General features: G+C 40.6%; 1 protein-coding gene across 3 annotated transcripts in view; it reads right to left on the reverse strand.

Moving 5' to 3' along the window:
- ANKS1B (ankyrin repeat and sterile alpha motif domain containing 1B) overlaps positions 1-23,547 on the reverse strand; it is a 433,433-nt gene that overhangs the window by 18,796 nt on the left and 391,090 nt on the right. For 2 of the 3 annotated variants that reach the window (XM_021408341.1, XM_021408490.1), the window contains 3 exons: positions 18,326-18,400; positions 12,830-12,958; positions 6,598-6,669 (listed from right to left, as the gene is read on the reverse strand). In XM_021408341.1, coding sequence (XP_021264016.1) covers positions 6,598-6,669; positions 12,830-12,958; positions 18,326-18,400 — 276 coding nt within the window. The remainder of the gene's footprint in view (positions 1-6,597; positions 6,670-12,829; positions 12,959-18,325; positions 18,401-23,547) is intronic. The other variant, XM_021408420.1, reaches the window with a different exon arrangement.

The following is a 23,547-nucleotide window of genomic DNA, read 5'->3' on the forward strand; positions in this document are numbered from 1 at the left end:
CTCCAAGGCATGTTCATATCATGGTAGCAGGGTTAGATTTTATCTCAAGTAGAAATGATTATAGTGACAGGACCCTGTCTTTGGGCAAGTGCTCACTAGTCTGGAACTGGTCAGAGTTATTATGATTTCCATGGTTTGTGACTGTAACTTTGGCTCTTTATTTTAACAAACAACTTTAGGATAATCATCTGGATGAACAGTGAGCATATTCTAGGCTCACTGCCATTGCCTGTCTCTGTCATTGCCAGATGATCTGTTGGTCACCTACATAAGGGCAGATGTGCATGTCCTGTCTCCTCAAGTGCACTGCAGTGAGGAGTCTTAATGCAGCAAGCCTGCATGCCACAGAGTGAGACTTGGTCACGCTTCTGAAATACTTCTTATGGGACAGGTAGATGCTGATGTGGAAGTTCTCCTTACAAAACACAAGAATCATAAAGCAGGCCTGACTGCAGACATGGAAAAATGGAGAAAAGCACTGCCAACCTAAATCTGATGTGACATTTGTTCAACTTCCTTAAAGTCCCCAAAAGACACAGTCTCTTCTTCTTCAGAATAAAGACAGTCAGTCAGTAATAGAAATCTCTCCCTTATTTTGATGCATGGCTGCTATGTGAAGCTTCCTCTGCTAATAGACTTTTCTGAGGAAGAACAATACCTCTTTCCTTCCAAGGAAGAAGAGAGAGCGGTCACAGTATAGGAATAAATAAGGTATCTATGGACAATAACATGCTAAGTTGCTGGAAGTTGGTGGAAGCCAACTGCCATTGTGCCTGACTTTTTAAATGAGCTGCTGCTTTTCTCTAGCTGACTTCTATAAAAAAAATTGCTTCCTGCAAGTGTACTTAGAGCCAGTCCATCAGAAACAGCCACCGTAGCCAGCACTGGGCTCATGCTATTCAACAAGTGCCCTCCTCCACCCAGCACTCGAAATGGAGACCTCCTTCAGCGGAAGGAAGAGGAAGCCACCTTCTGCATAACTGTCTGATTAGTACAGTGCTTGCCTATACAGTAAGGGTTAGGATGTAAGATCCTGTGAATCAGTATCTGAACCCACTGCTGCCATTACGCAGCATGGTGCCAAACCTCTGTCTAGCCTTAGACAGGGCTGCATCCACCTCCTCCTTTAAGACTGCTCATAAAGGGATGCAAGAGCAGGGGGCCAGAGGGAGAGACAGTAAACTCAACTCTGAAGGTGTTTTATGGGAAAAAAAAAAAAAAAAAAAAAAAGAAGAGTAGCCTGGGGTTCTTGTTGTTGCTTCCAAACCCATTTATGAATTTTCCCTAGTTTCACTGAAAAAAAAATAAAACCAATACTCACAAGTGGACTCTAAATAGATTTCCATAGTACTACAAATTGTCCAAAGTGAATGAAGTATTTCCTCACGTCTTTTGATTTTGAGCTAAAAGCTGTGCAGAACTGCCAGATGTTTATTTAGAATACAAACTGAAGTCCAGATAATTTAATTTGAAATCCACCCAGCCATTGTACTCATCAAATCAAATTAGCCAATGATGAATTAAGAGGCGAGGGCTTTTTTTCTGTGATTAAAGGAATACAAACTAGCTGTTTCCTTTTAAAAAGGAAAAATATGCATATACGAAACATATAATCCTAAAGGGCCTTTAATCCTTTCAAGATGGGATTGTACTACAATACCTTGTTCTGTGCAGAACTGAGGGCATTAATCCATCACTTCTGAATATTCCCGCAGTGCACAAAGCACGGCATCTCTGAGCACATACACAGACACAAAGGAGCTGAAGAAGAAGTTAAGATGTACACGTGGAATGGTGTCCAAATTAAGGTGCTCACACATCGCCTTGATATACCGCAGCATACTGTGTAATACAGCCCACTCTCAAAATGCTTTCACCTCATTTATTTTTTTCCTGCCAAAAGGTATCAGGGTACACTGGTACTTCCACTTTGCCACCTTGACCACTTTTGTGTACTTATATATGCACAGAAGTACATTTATAGTTGGATTACTCAGCTTTCACATGGTGACCAAAATTAAACCATGCTCATCTATAGCTTTTATTGCATATGTAATTATACTTGATCTTGCAAATACAGAGGAAAGACAGAACTCAACTATGCTGAGTCACTAACAACTTAGTAGGTAGATTTTGTTTACAAGTTTATGAGCCTGTAAAGCCTTAAGATTTCTCTTGGCTTTTTACTTTTGCAAATGAATCTGCTGGTTCTGTCCTATATTGCTTTTTAATAGCTATCTGAAGACTACAGCTGGCAATGTTACTGTTCAACTACGTACTGGAATCCACTTCATTCACAGAATCTGAACACTTTCCCATACTGGTAGCAACTACTAATTCCAAATGGCATCAAACTGCACATTTCAAAACACGTTCTGGTACCACCTACTATCATACCTGAAAGTCACTTATGTAAGGCTTACGGAGCCTTGTTAAACATTTGTTTTTGAGTGAATCACATTGACAATACCATGTACGAGATGAAACAAAAAGGCAAAATTCACTTTTGACTAAGTAGTTTTAAAGCTCATTTTGAAAATGCATTCTGCCTTGTAACAAATATTTACTAACTTCTCACAGTCCAAAAGGCTTAAAAATGCATCACTGACATAATGTAATACCTCTTGAAATATGATAGCATCTGTAGTCCCCATGGTACAAGACTGTTTACTTCCCTACAATTAGTGGATGCCTCCAAGCTACATCATTAATGTGAACATTGCACAGGGGATGCACCTGCAACTCATCTACTTGAGAATGAGATCTCCTTGCTTTTGCAGTATCTGTACATATTCATCTGCTGCTGACAGGGCAGTGCATCCCTCCCGCACCTTGGATTCCTGTCAGAGATCAAGGACATGCAGTCCTCTGAAGAACATGGGATGGTGTGATGTGGATATGGAGAAGGACTGAATGGCCTGAGGACTACCCAGCATTTCTTTTTTTCCCTTTTGAGTGATACACGTGCAGCTGTTTCACTGCAGGCCCTGCCAAAGCAGTGGTGAAGCTAGAGAGCCCCATGCCCCAAGAGCACAGCAATCAGAGAATCCGCTAGGTCTCAAATGCAGTATTTGCTCCTGATGTGGTATTTGCCTCCCTAGTTTCACTGGAAGCCTATGAAGGGCAGTGGTTCTCTTCTAGGGGGAGAAAGGGGATTGAAAAGCAGAAAGGGATTAGCAGAAATAAGCAGACTGCCGTCTATATCCAACTTCTTTATGCAGGAAGGAGTAAGGAAGGAATGCCCCAGACCCTATCTCACTTTTCTGATAGCAGAGAAAGAGGCAGCTCTGCTTCATCTTCCTCTCCAGAGATACGGGAAACAGATTTCGTAACAATTCCAACTTTGACATTTTGGTCCTAAGTCAGCAAGATCTTTAAACACAGGCTTTTTGAATAGAATTACATCACTAGTTCCCCAGAACTTTGACTTGAAATTTAGGAACCTCTTTTCTAATTAAAAAAATTCTAAGAAAAATACGTTATGTTCAGGAAGGTGTCAGGATCCAAGAACAGATTCCCGGTTCCCTGCTGCTGCAGTAAATACCTGATCAGTTCAGTTTGCAATTGGTGTACCCAACATGAGTGATTTAACATCACCTCAAGGAAAGAGTCTATCTTGCAGCCGCGCTTGTGCTAGTAAGCAGAAAACCATGCCCTTTACAGAGTCAAGGAATACAGATGCATAAATGTTTGATGGAGTCTACTGCAGAAAACAAGTCTCTTCCCAGCTGCCATTAAACTTTATTCCTTTTCTTTATTTTGATGTAAACACATTTTATTCTCTCTTCCTGTTCCTATGGTGATTTGAAGCGAAGGTGGTAATCGGACTGCAAACACAACTTGTAATATTTCCCGTTCCATGTTGAGAAAGATGAAAGCCCCTAATTTCTTGAAGGCATCTCCAAAATAAAATTATTAAGTCTGTCCTGGTCAGGACAGTGAGATTTAATCTCCAAGTAGCAAAGGTCAGTTTACAGCAGGTGAGGAAGGGAGATAAGGAGACAGTACTGTCGACTGCAAAGAGAGTCTGTGAAAGAAAATAGCTGGAAACAAATAGGAAACCATAAAATATAAATCCATTCTTGGAGCAAAATATGTGATCGAAACAGTAAAGTATAATCCCTCTAATAGATACAGTTCTTGCCAAATACCTGTAATTTTGGATGGCTGCAAGGGTCTGCCATTTGGATGGGAACAAAAAGCACATATAACCCTACTCTTTTGTTGAACTCTGTCTAATACATCTGCATGATTTTTCACCAACAAATCCATCATCTGCCCTGCTGGAGCACAATGATGGGGAGCACAACGGATGGGTGGATGGCCAAGACAAGTTTTATATATTCTGCTTAAAAACCATTATCTAGCAGACTCCAGAAAGATTAAAAATTTCTTGAGAAGGACCCCCAACAAGATACAAGGTTCAGGTAATGTATTCCTCCCCTATCTGTTTCAGATTTCAGCACAAAGTTCAGCATGCTATAGTTTTGAAATAAATGGAAAAATAAAACAAATACAAAAATTCAAAATGTGCCCTATCACATTAATATAGCCTTCCATACAGTCTTACTGATGAATAAGGTTATACATATGGGACTGGACAGGTGGAAAGAATTAGGGAGAAGCAGTAAGATAATGTATCTAGCTTTTCATTTCTTTTTAGTATGCGAAATGTCCCTTTCAGTACATTTAAAGTAAAAACTAACCATGAAAGAAGACATTTTCAATGACATTCTCAGTGGTACTTAACGATAACAAACGTTACATTAAAGTTCAGAATGGCCTAGCACAACCTGCTGTCCCAGTTCAGAGACACCAACATACAGAATATATCCACAGGGAGAAAGTTTTGGAAAGAACAAACGTTTTTATCAATGGTATACTTTTTCTAAGACAATAACCTGTTCTCATTAAGTCAATGTTTTTTGCTTCTGATTTGAATAGGAACATGATAACAAGGACTACCTAGAAAGGATAGATGAAATCCTGATTTAGAGTTGTTTCATTCAAATATCTTTGCAATAAAGAAAATAAAAATCACTCAAATCGGAAAATATTCTCTCAGCATAATGGTTTCAAAATAGAATATTAAAAAAATACATAAATAATACAGTGATAATATTTATGTAAGTGCCCTGTATGGCTCTACAGACTGTTAGTTTAACTCTGTCGTTTTTATGGGGGAAAAAAATCCAAAAACACCTTTAAATTAAATTTCTTTTCAAACAGTTTTTCAGGTACATAATTTAAATTTGCCAAGTTTTTAGCATATTTAAAAAAAATCCTAAAAATGCTATAAATTATTTAGAGTTACGTTTTTGATGTTTAGCTTCCTAGCTCAGTCACATAACTTACTGAAGATATCATATTCTGCTATGTTGTCAAATTCTGCCCTAAGATCTGCATCCTAAAAAACTGATGTGCTATGTTAGACAGTTTGAAAACTGAGTTGGTATACTTGCAGACTCAGTTCACCTCCCAGAACAAGTGTATGTGACTACAGATCTTTACTGTGTCAAGTTACTGTTTTAATAAGATAAGTTTAAGACCAGGTAAAGAATGATTAACATGTAATTAGCTAAGAAACAACAGATCTTCAGGCAATCTAGTAAGCATGAATTACTGTCATCCTTTAGCTTACATGAGTACTGTAGATATGTAACCAATAGAAAATGGCTGTCTGATTGCATAAATTTTACATGTCTTCTAGCTTTATAATTAATCCAAATGCTACCTCTAGTGCTCAGAGGCATCTTGCATCAAAAACTTATGATCCATAAAATAAAGGATTTCACTCATTCAACTACATAATTTTACATCTTCAGTAGACCACCAAACAATTAATTAATTATGCCAGACCATGCCATGCTTGCCATCTCTATAACTACGATCATTTTTACTCCAAATACAATCGGGAATGCAGTTGGTGTGGTGTTGTTTTCAGTTCCTGGCAGCAGTATGTTTGTTGGAGACAGACTGAACCTCATAGTAATTTCCTAGAAACCAAAATCAGGCCAAAGAGCCACAGTATAACATATTCTTATAAGACTGAAGGAAGCCAAACTACTTTTCCACTAATGGATCAAACTTTATTGGTACCCTTTTCACCCTTCAGTCAAAACAACAGCAATTCATAATACATGAGAATACTAATGTGGGCAGAGGCATCTGTATGCTGTAGACATCACACCATATAATGTAAAAAAACAATGACTTTGGAAACAAGTTAATATACTTACTAGCACATATTTTATGTAGTAAATTCAATCTGTATTATCATTTACGAGCTATAAATCAGTTCTGTTTTTTAGGCACGTTTAAAATGTGTGACAGGTACTCCGAAACAGTCTCAAAGATTCAAGAGAAAATACAGGATGTAATGCATGCATTTACTTTTCTTATATCACATGCAAAATTAAATCTACCTTCAAATTTTGGTATTACTCCAACAGGCTTCCTACTGAATGCCAATGGCAGAGGAAAACAAATGCATAACAGAATATTGTGAGAACAAAAAAGGCTAACATACAAGGAATCAGTAGCTAACAGGATTTAATACTATAAGGATTAAAGAAGCAAGTAGATTCAATAACTTACCCTCATCTTTGCACATGCATCCTGTGTTGACTCTGTGCCTCTTAACTCTTTTACCAGCATAGAACCTAAATACTAAAATAAAAATCCATTAAACTTCACACAGCTAAAATTTTAGAACAGGCAAACATAAGCAGAAATACATTAAAAGTGTCTCAAAAACCACAGTGGTACCAGACAGTTCAATGTTGTGTGGTTTTACTCTGCAGTTCTCTGACAGATCACTTAAAATGATGCTAATCAACCTATGAAACAGGAATGCACAGCATCAGCAGTATCAAATCAGCCAAAATCCTTGGAAACAGTACCTGAAATATTCTAGCTTATCACCTCAGTCACTCGAGCAACAATCAAACACTACAGGTTCCATCTAAAAAACGCCATTTGATTATAAAACGGAGAATCTGCATTCTTTTTGCTGCCATCTGCCAAACGTGTATCGTTCTGTGTACAATCATGTGGATGTGAAGGGCAGCAGGGATGCTAACCTCTTATGTACTCAATCTGTAACTACTTTACGTGCAAACAGAGTTTGATGTCAGCAAACAGAAAACAGATCTGAGATGAAAACTAGCCTAAGCAATTATCTCTTCTGAAGAAAAGGCTGACCTTGGACTATTATTTCAAAGCTGTTATTGAATGTGAATGGGGTAGAGTGAGAGGCATCACAGAGTGCTGGCTGGACCCTGACTCAGCTTTCTGGAAGCCACCATCCCAATGCATGCAAGGCTGTGCCTCTCTGACAAGTCCCCTTTCCTAACTCCTCTTCCTCATGATGTGACATGCTGGCGTGGGCAGCTTCCGCACCCTGGCAGCAGGCTCTGCTCCTCTGGAGCTATTGTTCCAGGAACTCAGTACTGCTCCCCTGGGCATGGAGATAGCTATATCCTCCCTGCCAGCTGGTGGAGAGTGGTCTCATTACTATTAACAGGGTTGTGCGAGGGCAACAGGCTGCATTTCTCCTATATACACTATAGATGTGCACATTTACTGATGTGCATATGTTTGTATACGTCTGTGAACAATGGATGATTCTGTAATTCTATATTTCACATGTAGGTTTGGCTTAATTAATGATAGAGGAAGAGGACAGCAAGACAGGAAAGGAAGGCAGGAGACTGGTATAGCTAAACTGGGACCTGTCAAACTGAAGAGCAAGAAGAAAATGCACAAGCAGTGGAAACAGGGACAGGAACTGTGGGAAGAGTACAAGGAAGCTGCTAGGCTGTGTAGGGATGGCATCGGGAAAGCCAAGGCCCAGTTTGAACTAAACTTGGCAAGGGATGCCAAAAAGAACAAGAAAGGCTTCTACAGGTACTTCAACCAGAAAAAGGAAGTCTGGGAGGGTGTACCCCTCCCTGGTGAGTGACACAGGCAAGCTGGTAACAACAGACAAGGAGAAGGCTGAGGTACTTAATAAATTTTATGCCTCTGTCTTCTCTGATAACTGCCTGTCACACAACCATCAAATGTTTGGTTTGTTAGTAGGGGATAGGGGAAGCAACGTCCCTCCCACTGCAAGTGAAGGTCAGGTTTGTGACCACCTGAGGAACCTGAACATCCACAAGTCTAGGGGTCCCAATGAGCTGCATCCCAGAGTCCTGAGGGATTAACTGATGTAGTTGCCAAGCCACTCTCAATGATATTTGAAAAGTCATGGCAGTCAGGTGAAGTGTCTGGTGACTGGAAAAAAAAGCAACAATACATCCATTTTTAAGAAGGGTAAAAAGGATGACCCCAGGAACTACTGACCTGTCAGTCTCACCTCTGTGTTGGGAAGATCATGGAGCAGATCCTCCTAGTATCTATGCTAAGGCACATGGAAGACAGGAAAGTGATATGGGAAAATCAGCATGGCTTCACCAAGGGCAAATCCTGCTTGACCAACGTAGTGGCCTTTTATGATGGTGTCACTGCATCAACGGACAAGGGAAGAGCCACTGATGCCATCTATCTCAACTTCAGTAAGGCCTTTTTACATCGTACCCCACAACATCCTTCTCTATAAATTGGAAAGATATGGATTTGATGGGTGGAATGTTCAATGGATGAAGAACTGGCTGCAGAATCGAGTCCAGAGAATAGTGGTCAATGGCTCAATGTCTGGATGGAGATCAGTGATGAGTGGTGTCCCACAGGGGTCAGTGCTGGGACTGATACTCTTTTAATGTCTTAATCAGTGGCACTGACAGTGGGGTCAAGGGCACCCTCCGCAAGTTTGCTGATGACACCAAGCTGTGAGGTGCAGTCAACAAACCAGAGGAACGGGATGCCATCCAGAGGGACCTAGAGAGGCTTGAGTGATGGAACCAGGTGAACCTCATGAGGTTCAACAAATCCAAGTGCAGAATCTTGCACCTTGGTCAAGGTAACACCCACTACCAATACAAGCTGGGAGATGAAAGGATTGAGCGCAGCCCAGTCAAAAAGACCTGGGGGTACTGGTGGACAGCAAGCTGGACATGAGCCAGCAATGTGCCCTTGCAGCCCAGAAAGCCAACCATATCCTGGGCTGCATCAAAAGAAGCATGGCCAGCAGGTCGAGGGAGGTGATCCTGCCCCTCTACTCTGTGCTGGTGAGGCCTCACCTGGAGTATTCTGTACAGAGGAGGAGTCCTCAGTACAGGAGAGACATGGACCTGCTGGAGCATGTCCAGAGAAGGGCCACAAAAATAACTTGAGGGATGGAACACCTCCAATACAAGGACAAGCTGAGAGAGCTGGGCCTGTTCAGCCTGGAGAAGAGAAAGCTTCGGGGAGATTTGAGAGCAGCCTCTCAGTATCTAAAGGGGAGCTTCAGAAAAGAAGGGAACAGACTCTTTAGCAGGGTCTGTTGTGACAGAACAAGGGGAAATGGTTTCAAGCTTTAAAGAGGGTAGATTTAGGTTGGATATAAGGAAAAAAGTCTTTTACAGTGAGGGTGGTGAGGCACTGGAACAGGTTGCCCAGAAACATGGTGGATGTTTCGTCCATGGAGACTTTCAAGGCGAGGCTGGATCAGGCCCTGGGCAACCTGATCTAGCTGTGGATGTCCCTGTTTATTGGAGGGGAGTTGGACTAGATGACCTTTTAATGGTCCCTTCCAACTCTAAGGATTCTGTGATTCTTTGGTTCTGTGACAGTAGGTTTGTCTTCTCCTTCCCAGGCACACAGATGTCTCTTTGTATTCCCACTGAACTGCAATGCCATTGCTTCTCTCAAGTCTTCCATCCTAAGTAAGCAACACAGGAGCCGAAGATGTCACACTTCTGGTGAGAATGGGATAGGTGAGCTCCAGGAAGAGAGCAAGTATCAAAGGCAGGAGCCTCCTCCCAGAGGATGCTGCAGCTCAGCACTGCTGCCAGGCCCACTTCATTCAGTCACATTGATTTCCCCTGGAAATACCCTAAGGCTGTTTAAGTTAATAGGCAGCATGGGACATGGTTTAATGATGGGACCCGGTAGTTCAGGTTGACTGTTAGACTTGATGATCTCGAGGGGGTCTTTTCTAATCTAAATGCTTCTACGAGTCTATAAACGAACCAAACCAGAGAGTGAACCAGCTGCATGTTAAACAAAAACTGATCAAAAATAACTTGTTACAGCTGAAAGCTATTTGGAACAGAATAGAAAGTCTACTGGTTTGACTCTCTGGTCTCTTGACCTAGACTGAGATACTTTCTTTAAAGCCTTCAGTTAACACTGTACACTGTAGCAATCTCTGACCTACAAGAAAATGTGTTAATATTTCAATGTAGACAGTAGCCAAGATGGTGATTAGTGAACAACACTTTACAGGGCATTATAACCAGAAGGGTGAGCAACATCCCTGCTACTAGATAAGGACAGGGAGAAAGAAACAAATAAAGGACATTCCTAAAGGACTGCAGATGTGAAAGGTTTGTAAGCCTAGCAGCTGTGTGTCCAGCTGGGGCCTTGATGGTGACATGAACAGGGCTTTGGGCATTAATTTGATGGGATGGCTTGATATCACAGATGAGTGACTGATTTAAAACAAGTTCAGAAATTAGAAATTCAAACAAAAGCCTACTAAGTTGAAATGTATCTTTCTCTGGGTCCTTTGCTGTCTGACCTTTGGAATCCTTGGCCTTTTCTTTGAAGAATTCAATTCAATTTTTCAAATTTATTTTTTGATATGCTATGGCACAACAATTTGGAATTGCTTGAAAAACTTGAAAGCTACTGGTTGGGCAGGCAGGGAAAAAAAAACAAAACAGTGCTCTTGAGCTCATGGCATAACAAGAGGAAGGAAGAGAAGAGCTGGGCAGCTCTGATCCCATCTGTACAATGGCAAAAATCTTCAGCTGCAGGCATTCGAAAGTGCTTCCCAGAGTGGACTGAAGAACAGACAAACAAATCACAAAGGTACCGCATAATTTAATTGTCAGAAGAATCTGAAATTCTGTGAGGGAATTTTGCTTTCCTTTCAGAAATGTTCCTTCTCAAAGACACAGAGCACGTGGGAGCAATGTAGAGGATGTCAGCTCAACTGAGTGATGTGACATACAATGAAAGCTGCCACCATTACTAACTTCCAACGCAGGGTTTTACTCTATAAAGCTCAGGTCATTACAGCTGGGGGAGCTGAGATGGTGCATTGATGCATGGTCCTTAGAAAAGAAAGATGTCTCCTTCATCACCACTATGTTGGATATTTTGAGAGTACTTCTCAACTTCCTTTCTTCAGTGACTCATATGCCTTTCAACCTAGTGCAAAGATTACATCCATGAATTTATTGGATGAAGTAATGAGATAAGAGGCACTCTTCAGATAAACTTATTCAATAACTATGAAAAATATTTAAGAAATCTAGAAGTCACTAAGCTTCCTTTTCAATTTGAAGTGCAGCACAGGAAGAGAGCAAGCCTAAGAGACTTGCTGGGGAAGGTAGGAGGTTCCAGATACTGACCATGGACAGTTACTGCATTGGTGGCAATTTCTGCCCCATGAAGGTCAAATGGAAGATACAGGTGTGCTTTAGATAGTCTGTAACACCCCTTCTGCCCCCTCCCAGTGGGATCCAGGCTGTGTCTCACTCATGTTTACTTAGTCCCTAATTTCTGTCTTTCTGGATACACTTTAAAACAGTTTCAGTAGCCCCAGCTCTGCCCAGAAATGCCCTAGTGTTTGGAAAGAGAGCATTATTCTAAAAAGAACTCAAGATTCAAGTCCCTTCAGGTGAAGAGGATTTAAAACCTGTATCCAGGACAAATGGTTAACTCCTAACTACTATGCTAAAAGCACTAAAACTATTGAGGCCTTCTCCTTTTTGAAATGTCGGCTTACTTCATTAGATGCCCACCTCTTAAGGGAATGCAATGTTGTAGATCACAAGTGAATGGAAGCTCCTCTTCAGCAACTTTACTGGTGCCTTTCAGCAAAGCCAAAAGGAGAAACATAAGAGTTTAAATAGATTGGCTGAGGCACCTCTTGAGATTCGCAGAAGCATGAGCTCCACCCCATTGACACAGCAAACTCAAGGTTTTGGAAACATGCTCTTCATTAAACTAAATATCTCCTGATGCATCTTTTTTGTACTTCAGAAGACCTTTCCCTTTTTCACAAGCATGCATAACAGCCAGAGAATACTAATCATCTTTAGCTGTGAAGAGAAGCTCTGTTTCTCCAGAGATGGGAAGTGGGAATGAGTTACATCTACTGGGACATAAAAATAAATACACCCTGCCCTGAAGGAACTGAGTGCTACTGGTACTTCAAGCCATCATCAATTTAAATGAGGTTTGAATGTGCTCTCATCCCATGGATTGAAATCGCTGCTTCAACGACCGTGACCTCCATTTTCCCCAGCTCCAATTCCCAAAAATAAGTGTATAAAATTCAGGCAAGGCAGTAGTTATTTTAAACAACGTGCACTGAACATTAAGGTAGATATAAGGATTCCAATATTATGTTGTTCTACTGTTTGTCATATAAACACTGGACAGGCATTTGTGAAGGGAGTAGGGGTGTTTGGTCTTACTGTCACTTCTACAACACTTAGCCACTTATTGATAGTGTCATTTCTCTATCACTTGCTACACGGGCTGCCATATATATTACCAAATTCATAGCAAAAAGTACTGTGCATGCTTGTTTCTTATTTACTATAATTACAATATTTCAGAGGAAGTATTTTGTCTCATTAAAGGTGACTGAAAATATTATACATAAAAAAAACGTTATCGAAATCTAAGATTTACTCCAAATCAAACCACTGAATTTATAAACACTTACAAATGCTTTATAATCACATGACTGGAAGATGAGTTTCTCTGGATGATGTTGCCAATATTGTACAGGTGTTGATGCTGTGGCTTCATTTGGAGGTCGCAAGGTAATTGAAGGCTCTCCCCAGTCTCCCGTCTGAAAATCACAGTTGTTCAAGATATAAAAAAAAGTTGCAGTTAAACTTCCTACAAAGTAGACTTCCACTGTTGTGATCAATTAACACTAATGTATTTTCTTCATATAGAGCCATGTAGAAGTTGCATTTACTTATTTTAGTTACAGCATTTTTCATAATTTAATTTATAATCCAAACTCACCTACTGTGGTGCTTAATGATCATTTAATTAGATCTATTTACCTTTAGAATAAAATCTTTCTCAAAAATAACTGTTTACAAAATATGCATGAGGATGAGAGCACTTGAAAAAATAGTTAGGTGCACAAAAGTGCCATTCATAAATTCTGCTCTGTGTTTTACAAGAAAAATTCTTCCATTATCCAGCATATATAACTGATAACTAACTCTCCTAAATGGCTAAAGAAGTGACTTTTCTTTCATCTGAAGGTGTACTATATACTCCTCAGACACGAGCCATTCTTTAATCTGCTTATGAATATTTTCTTTGATCACCTTCTCTTGATGTCTCATTGTAGAGTTACCAACACTGCCCTTTCACATGCATCACTCTCATTGAGGTATGTGATTATCTTCCTGGAGCTGGGTAGGACTGTAGTTTGTTTCCAAAACCTTTTCTAGGGCACTCTTCCTTCCAAAAAAGATCCAACTCAGGCAGCTGGACAGCAATCCCCACAGCTCCTTGAACTCTTTGAGGCTACTTCCATCTCTGACCCCATAGATGTGGGCTTCCCCCTCTTCCCAACACCTCTTACCTCTACCACCAGCCCCCCTCCTCCCTATCTTGCCTGGTCTGGTCTGTCTCAGAACTCCCTTCTGCTCCTCCCTCTATCTTTTGTGCACCTGATCCTTCTTCCTCCCTTTCTTCTCTCTCTAACTATTTTACCTTCTTCTAGATGATTATTTCAACTTGGATTATCCTACTTCTTTCTTAACCTGCACATATATCTGTATATTTTCTGTTCATGTAATATTGTTAAAATGCGTGTTGAAACTGACATCATCATCATCATTTCACACAGAATATGGCTAAAAGTTAAGACTTTTAAATCAAGAAGTTCAAGCATCAAAACACATGAAAAAAAATGTTAAGACATTCAGAAGTCTGGCAAACCATCACATCCTACTAATTAAATCAGGACAGAGTAAACAAAACAAGTACATCATTTTCATGTGTCACAAAATAATGAAATGACACACATTTGCACAACTCTGCAATGAAAAGCAAGAGATAAATCTGGAAACATCAACATTACCCTGCCAATATGGTAACTTCAAGCAAGTGAACATCATAAAACAAGCCAAACTTACTTGACATTGACACTATTAGTATATCTACAAATTATACAGCATTACAATTTCTTTTTTTGCCTAGTTAAGTTGTCTATTTGATATGGGCTATTACTTGAACCTCAAAAGGGAAGCAGTAGTAATTGCTCCAATTTTGGCATTCTGCATCCATAGAAATGAATCCTTCTGACCACTAAATTATAAAACCCTTTGTCATATTTAATCTGAATTGAGAATTTGATTTCTTTAAGAAGCAGTTCTCCTAATAAAATACAGTTTAAAACATACTACAAGGGGTAAAGGCCTGCACCCTTGTTAGTGGATTTTGCATTTGGCTACTAGAGAAGGTAGTCTGCACCCATCACAACTTCCCACAGCATGCTCAGCTGTCTGTTGTGAAGTGTTCAAGGCCTAACTAAGGGAACACTTGAAACAATCCAGTTTTTTTTTTCCCCTATAAAGATATATTCCTGCATGTTTTGTGTAAGGAAACAGATCTCAGGAAGTATATTCTAACCAATTAGCAAAAGGTTATCACAATGGAACAGGAGTAAACTCAGGACAGAGAAACTGTACAAGTACATCTTTTGACCATCTGTAGTTCCACTGAGGAAGCCCAGGGATGGCAATCAGGGAGGAGCAGGATTTCTACAGAATAAGGGACATAAGGTACTGCTCCAAATCCTTTTATTGTGCTGGACTGTGTGTGCCTGCCCTCATGTACAGAAAATGGATGCTCCTGGAAAATTAAGAAGGGTATGTAAGGAGTAAAATGAATACATCATTTTACAGTTTTAATATCTTTCACACAAAAGGGAGTGAATGCATGGAGAACTGCATTCTTTATAGATGAAGAGTGGTGACAAGAGAAACTGACTCCCTCTCATATTGGTTCAGTTTAATAAAGCAGCTAGGAAGCAATAATCATGAGGAAACAAGAAATAATCCTCAATCAGGCTGATAACACTAGTGTATGACACACTTGGAGAGGGCCTATGAGGAGACTGTACATTTGTATCCATTAACTACTCTATAAATACATACAGTCATCCAAGCATCTCCTCCTTTTAAACTAGACAAAACAGAATCGGTACAATTGCCATATGTGTCTCCAGGATGATCTAAATGCACAATATCGCTGAGATTAAGGGAAGGCAAAGAGGGAATTTCCGCTGCTCCTGACAGACATCTGCAGCTGAAGACCTTTTGTGTACTCCTGTACGGCTTGCAGATGGAGCAGCTACTAAGGACAGCTGCATAAATATCATAGGTATAGGTTATTAAGATAGCTGAAAGAGACGTAGTAGGATGAAAAGTCACACAAAGTCAGAAAAATTTCTTTTGTAACTACATAAAATATGTTTTTATATTCAGTAGAAGTGGTTTCTGGTCTCATTTCCCTTTATTTGTTTATTACCAAAGTTCATAGGTTTTTAAACTGTATTGTTGCCTGTATTCTGCTCTTAGTTTGAGTTACAACAGCATACTCTCCAAAGCCAAATATGTTTAGAAGTGTAATTCCTATTTGATATTTCCCATCTGATTTCCTTTAAAAAAAAAATTGAAGGGGAAGAAAAACATTTAAACAGCATTAAGGCAGCTGAAATACTTTTCAGAAATCTGATCTGGGCTTAAAAAACAAAGATGTCTACAGAAAAAAGAAGTTCTTCAGCTGACTCACTGCAGTCAGATACAAAAATTCTGAGATTTAGGATGATTATGATTGTGTCATGATGGCAATTAACACCAGTTAAAATACAAAGGTGCAAGAACATCTTTGACCTAAAGAAGAGCTGAGACGAAGTCCAGGGGCAGAAAAATATCAGTTACAACTAGTTGTAAATCTGAGGAGCTGATGTCGAACAGCTCATGGTTGATGCACCGAGATTCAGTCCTTTAATAAGCACCTGAACATTTTCAAGCACTGTGGAAACATTTGTAAATGGCTTTGCAGGACCAATTATGATATTTAATCTAGTTTTTAAAAATACTTATCATAGGATATGGATTGTCTTGTTTGAATACTTAGTTTGCAATTATAAGAAATAATCAAATGTTTAAGCCTATGTATTTTTTACGAGACAATAGAGGTATGGAGACTTTTTAAAATCTATCTGAAGAAGTAGAAAGGCAGGAGATAATTTATTCCTCATCTCACTTCACAGCTCATCAGACAGCTGTGCAATTTCTCACGTGGTTTTTGCTGTGCTCTCTGCGCTCTGGTGTTCCTGCCTCCCCATGTCTCTAGCCAGTGCCTTTCCTCTTGCTGGCCTCAGTCACCTTGAAAAAAAAGATGTTTTGTTCCATGTTTTGCAGATAAAGAATTTACATCTCAAAGCTGTTTCGAACAAGGTGCCAGAATGGATGAGTTCCAATGCTTTTACAGTGACAAATTTTAACTATAAAGGTTACCGACTTGAAGACCAATCTCTCATGCCCTTGCAGTGCTTTATAACCCTGAAAGTGGGTGAATGTGCACTTCTCAGGGCTCTAGGAAGGGTCAGATATTTGATGTCAAATGAACTGTGGAAGTAGATTACTACTATTAGGTCATTTTTACAATTGTGGCACAGGTTATTCTAGTTCATCTCATTTCCTAAGAACCATATTTGACTTGCATAAGGCATCCGGATCAGAGGTAGTCACATTTCACTATAAGTTCTATAAAATCCAACTCCTGCCTCATCTTTGTATTAAAACAATGAGTTAAAAAACATCCCTGCTCTGGAAAAATAGGCCTGTTTTTGAGTGGCACGAACATATTCATTTTTATCAAGGCCTACATCTTGTAACTCTTCACCTGTTGAGGCCTCATGACTAGTTATGGGAACATGCATCAGTTACCATGACAACAGCAAATTGGAGCACACAGATACACTGCTTTTTACTGAAAAATTAATAATTTTTGTTCTGTAAGAATTTTAAATGTTCTGCAGGCCAGCCAAATCCTAATTATTTCCTTACTATTCTCTTAGTTGCTTTTATCTTTATTTTTTGAAATTATGGAAATGGGCTCATGGTTTACTTATGTTTTCAAAGACTAAAGCTCAGTAGCCAAAATGGCTGCTCCCTGCCAGAAATACTGAGAGAAGGCAGTTTTACAACAGAAACAGGGAGACACCTACAAGTCCTCCTTCCTCTCAGGAGACCTCACTGTAGCCTACCAGGACATGAAGGGAGCTTACAAGCAGGAGGGGGACTGACTTTTTACACAGTCTAATAGTGAAAGGACAAGGGGGAATGACTTTAAACTGAAACAGAGGAGATTTAAGTTAGATGTTAGGAAGAAATTCTTTTCCCCCCTTTACAGAGGGCGGTGAGGCACAGGCTGCTCAGAGAGCTGTGGGTGCCCCATCGCTGGAGGCATTCAAGACCAGGTTGGATGGGGCCCTGGGCAGCCTGATCTGATGGGCGGCAGCCCTGCCCACAGCAGAGGGTTGGAACTAGGTGATATTTAAGGTCCTTTCCAATCTAAGCCATTCTGTGAGACTATGATCCTCAGAACAGCTGTGCTTGGCGAAGTTTGAACACCTGACTCTTGCGCTCACCACACTGCAGTACAGATATAACCAGCTCTGCTTTCCCTTGCATGGCACATGAGGCTTTGTCACAGAAGTTATGAAAATTCAGAGCACTGCCGATGCTACCTCTGATTTCCAAAAAGTGCCTTACTGCCTTTGCAAACACAGCACATTCCTCAGCTGGGCAAAGCCTATAGATTAAGACAGAAAGGGCAGCACAACACATTGTGGGACTGAAACTGTGCAAACCGCGCTGTTTACACTGTTTCATGCTTTGAAGAAGTGAGCAAACAACAACACCAGGAACAGAAATCAAAGCTCCCACTGAGCAAGACTGCTGCTGGCACCCCCACATCCTGTATGTGCATCATACAGCCAACATAAGCTGACCACACGGCACGGTACATGATGTGCGCACACAGAGTCCCAAAGGAGGGTGGACAGGTTACAGACTTTTTTTTGTAATTCCAACAACATGACACCCGAAGAGAACAGCATGGCGACAGACTGTACATCCATAGAATGACAACATAGCCATTTATCACTGTATCTTACATTATGAACCTGATGAATCGATGAGAAAGGATATCCTGCATTCTGGTTGGTCCAGATCTCACAGACAGAGGACTGCTAATATAAACAGAAAACTACATCTCATCTTGTAAATATTAATGCACCGCAACTGCCAAAAGGCAAGAATAATTAAGAAAAGGCTTGCAATAACATTAAAGAAGGAAGTAAAAGAGCTGTTAAAAGTAATTCTTTATTTATTTGCTGACAAAATATTTTTGGACCGACTGGAAGGAAACATAGCTTATCCAGTGATGCTAGAAGAGGCTTCAAACTGTGAGTACAAGAAAACAACTTAGTCACAAGTGCTGGAGACGTAAAGAGATAGAGTTACACAGGCACAAGCAGAAAACGCAGAGAGTAGAAGAAATATCAGTTACTTTCAGCTTTCGGCAGGGAAGAAGTTTGAAGTCAACACCCCTAATTAAGCTTTGAGATTTGAATCTCACTCTGCTGGAGACTTTCACAAGAATAGAGGAAGGGAAAGACACTGCAATACAGTCAACAGGAAAGATTAGTTTTCTTTCTAACAGTTACCAGAAAAGAATGCATTGCAATGGAATGAAGCAGTCGGCCATCATCTCCTTCCAACAACAGTTCCTTTGCATACAACGATAGAGACAATATTACCTTTGGTGTTGACTATGGCTCCACTTTGCAATTAAAAGTTTTCTTTCCACCTTCTATGCTGTTTTATAGATAACGTGTAGTAGGCCAAGCAAAGTAAGCATACCATAGCATCCCTAGCAAAAGCAACAGAGCTAGACAAGTGCAGTGTTCACCAGCATCTGATACATATTTCCTTGTTTGGACATTCATCAAGAAAGCATCTGTGGCACCTTAGCAAAAGCTAAGAAAACATTTCACAGTAGCCAGGCAACTAAAACAAAGCATTACATGTAGGAGCTGCCCACAGCATCTCAGGCAGGCAGCAAAAAAAAGGCACTAGAAACACACGAAAAATGCAACTGCAGCATCCAGAATAGATAGCAATTAATATATCAGTAATTTAACAGCAGCAGAGTGTGCATTGCTGGTCCTTGGCAGCAGCATGAATTCAGCATCAGTGCTCAGAACAGATAATCCTTGAAAGTGCAACTCCACTCAGAAATAGGGCTCTTGCTCTTACCTTCAGCAGCCTGAAATCTGGCTGCCTGGCTGGAGACAGACTGGGCCACCAGCTCTGGTCAACGCTGGGCAGGCTGGCACCCTTTGGACAGATGACTGAACTGCCAGACAGCCTGGTGGCTGCCTAATGTTGTTATCATCCCTTATTTCATGATTTGAAGTGCGTGCACACACATCCTTTCCCCCAGCTTCAGTAATTTTTAAATTTTCCCATATCCGGTTAATTTCTTCTTCTCTATCTTGTTTTTGAACTAATTTGCTTTTGCTTAGTGATGTGCAAGGCTCTATGTTTTAACAGCATTAGTTAATTAAAACTTTGGCTTTAGTTTACCGTCCTCTGCCTCACCCTCTGCAACCTGCTACACTGCAGTCAGGCCCCTCCCTGCTATGCACACATGCTTTCAGAGCAGGGCCAGCAGCACCCACCCCTCCAGCTACTCCTGCTGCACGCTATTAAGATATTTCACCACTTGGCACTAGTTATCTTTTTTCCCCTCTGTGTGTCAAGCATGTCGGCTTACTGCTGGATGCTTCAGCCATGCCCATCACTGTGATTCCTATCAGAGGCTATGTCTCAGCTTTTCAAGAGGAGTGTAAAAATGAAGGCATTTCCATGCCAGGTGCAGCATCCCCAAGCATCTGGCAGTCAAAAAAACATCCTTCAGTGCTGTTCGGATGCACTTGCTGAGGTCCTGAAAGGGGTAAGGAAATCAGCATGGCACTGCAAACTAAGACATTTCATTTCGCTCCAGCACTGAGGGTGCTGGCAAAGGGTTGCTGTGATGTTGTATTGTACAGTCGGTTCTCACTACCTTGAGGTTGTCCTCCAGTTCTGCACCTCCTGAGGACCTGCCCTGAGGCAGCAGTGCCTGGTGCCTCCTGCCAGTGGCTGGTATAAATAAACACAGGATACAGCTACAGCTGCCTTGGTGCTAACTCAGGAATAGGTAACGTGATGCTGCAGTAAGTACATATGCAAGCTGTAAGCTGCCACACTTTAAAAAAGGCAAGGAATTAATCCTTTCTTACACACGCTGTGCTGTCCACCCTGTTCCGCCCATCCCAAAGAGAACCTCGTGGGTTGGTGCACTCACTCCTAGAGCTGGGAGCTCTGAATCTGATGCCTGGCTCTGGCCAAGGGAAATCACACCTGCATATTTCACTTTCCTCCTCCCTGGCTTAAAGCAGCAGAAGAAAGGCTGTCTTCAACCCCTTCTATAAATGAAGGGAAGTCCTTCTTATTTTTAGGTCCTTGGAGAAAGAAGAGTGCATAAAAGCAGATGTTTGAAGCACTCACCTGCAAGAGACGAGTTCTGGGTCCAGGTCTCTGCTTCTTACCTCCAGGACTAATGGTTTGGAGGATGTAGGATTAAGCTAAATTGCCTTTAAGTACAGGTAACTTGATTTATTAAAAGAGGACCAGCAGCAAATGAGAATGTCTCTTGAATGTACGAATGGCCAGTGGGAAGTACAGCCATGCAAAACTCATTACTCAGTTCTGCACTCATTAATGTTTGAATGGCAAAGGCACTGATATGCCATACAAAAGGAACATTAATTTTACAGAAGGTAATGAATTCAAATTCAGAAACCAACCTTTTCCTTGCACCACTGTAAAAATATTTAGCATTTCCTACATGCATATTTTATGTCTTCAAAGTGCTGAATTTTTTTAACGAATGATGAAATCCCCCTGAGAAGTACTGAAACTTGCATACCCCTGTGCTGAAGTGGAAGAAACCAAGGAAAGGAGAAAGGTTAAGTGAGCATCTGAGGCCAGGAAATAGGCAGTAGGAGGGAGGGCTGGGATTAGAGTTCAAACACACCCGATTTTCAGTTCCCAAAACATCTGCCCTCAAAAAGAAGGGAAAGAACTAAATCTGTGCATGCACTTCCACCATAATAATCAGAAATACACTTGGCACCTAATACCACTCTCACAGAAGGCTTGTGAAAGAACATTTTCCTAAGGAACATGGCAAACAACAGCAAAAAAATAGCTGATTAGTATGATTAGTATGCATTTATCAATGGGGAAGAACAACACTCCAACAGGAACGTGATACACCATGATACTACACTTCTGTGATACTATATTCCCATGTAATAGCCATAGATGTTCCATTCATAAAAGATTTCCGTCTAGTCACTGTGGGACACAACTCTGATGGACAGGAAGGGTGAAGGGAGAGGGAAAGGTAACAGCTTGCACAGCTCTGCTTCTACCATGTGCTACTCATGATATTGGGGCTGGTAGACAGTGCTAGAGGGAGGAGGTGAGGCTCCATGTACTGCTCTCCACTCGCTCATCTCCCTTACTTCCCCAGTAGTCAATTCTGACATAGTCTCTGACTCACTTTATGACTATCTTTTACTTGAGTTATTTTACGGACATTTTCACTTCTCCTGTTCATTTAACTTAACCTCCATGACTTCAAGACAACACATCCATATAAGAAATAGTATTTCTTACTGTTCCTGCTAACTTCGTCTGTGAGAGAAGTCAATAGGGCCTAATTATCTCAGACACCTGCAGTGAAGTTAGTAGCCAGTCACTTCACAAATTGTTTCCACATTCCCATCTGCTTCAGCTCTTACTAATTACTCATAGATTTACTGGAAAAAAATGTAGGACATTGCATATACTGGTCTTCAGTGTTGCTGACTGTGATGGAGACAATTTAGTGCTTTGTAAAGTGAACAAAATTACCCAAGAAGTTAGTTTAAAATCCATTTCTGTTGAAAGGGATGACTTTGCTGATAATCTGAACACATAAAATAACTTTACTGAAAGTGATCATGCACCAGTAAGACTGATTATGAAAATGGTACTACTTAGAAGGAGTAGAAAGAAGGAAAGCAACAGAAAATTATACCTGGACTGCATATTCAGAAGGAACAGGAGCTGGGTAGAAGGCAGCCCTGACATATTCAGCATTGGTCAACTTGATGGCACTTAAGGAGATGTTGAAGATTTACCTAAACTAGGAGCAATTATCTTCAAAAAGTCATGGAAGGTACTGAAAGGACTAAAGAAGGGCAAAAAGAGTATTTAGATAGGGAGAAAAGAAAGATTTGGGAAGTTATAGACAGCCTAAAGGCAGGGACGAGCAAATTGCTTAAAAATCCAGTCACTATGTCCTTGTCCTCATGCCCCTTGAAACCTCCTGACATTGCTCCTGGACATGTAAAATAAACACTCAGGAATCTGTGCATGGATGTATGCATTCTGTATTTAGCTCTCTCTATATTAATATACACATGTACAAAACCGAAGCTAATGAAAAAGTGTGATCTTGCCTGCAATATGTTACCAGCCAGAGCTTCCATGGGCCAAGAAAATTCAAGATGTTTACAATGACGTTGTTCGTTATGAATCATCTCAGATCAAATTTTCTTTCTTTGTTGGAAAGCTGGCCTACTAAATCAGCAGCAGCAAGGAGAAGCATGGCAGGACTTGGGCAACTTTTGATGAGACATCACATGACATTCCCTGTAGACAAACTAGCTTGAATCAAAATGCAGTGGTTGCACAAGAAGTTGAAATACACATTTAGAGAATAATTATCAGTACTTAAGCACAACTTGATGGGAACATGTTGAGAGCATCCGCAATGACCTGCATCATGCAGATCCTCTGGGGAGGATCCAGAATTCAAGGATGTTCCAGAGTGGGGTATGAATAGAAAATGGATTTGATTAATTGCAGAAATTGGTCAGATGAAATTTAGTAAGATAAGAGCATTCTTTGGTAAATTAAGATTAAATACACAAATAAAATAGCAGAGTGTTTTAACAGGAGAGGACACACAAAGATCTGGAAGTGTCAGTACACTACAAGTTAAATATAGAGGTTTTGCAAATGAATAAGCAAATAAAACAGAGTAACTGAGGTTGGAATAAAGCTGAGAAAGCTTACATTACAACCTCAGCTCAAAGCTTGAGTAGATGTGAAATGAGATCAGGTTGCTCAGGGTTTCATTCTGCCAGATTCTGAAAATCTCCAATGACAGAGACTACTTAGCCTCTATGAGCAACTTATCCCCTTGCTGTCCCAACTCCTCTTGGGAAGCCTCTCT

This window comes from Numida meleagris, chromosome 1 (genome assembly GCF_002078875.1).
Source record: "Numida meleagris isolate 19003 breed g44 Domestic line chromosome 1, NumMel1.0, whole genome shotgun sequence".
Lineage (NCBI taxonomy): Eukaryota > Metazoa > Chordata > Aves > Galliformes > Numididae > Numida > Numida meleagris.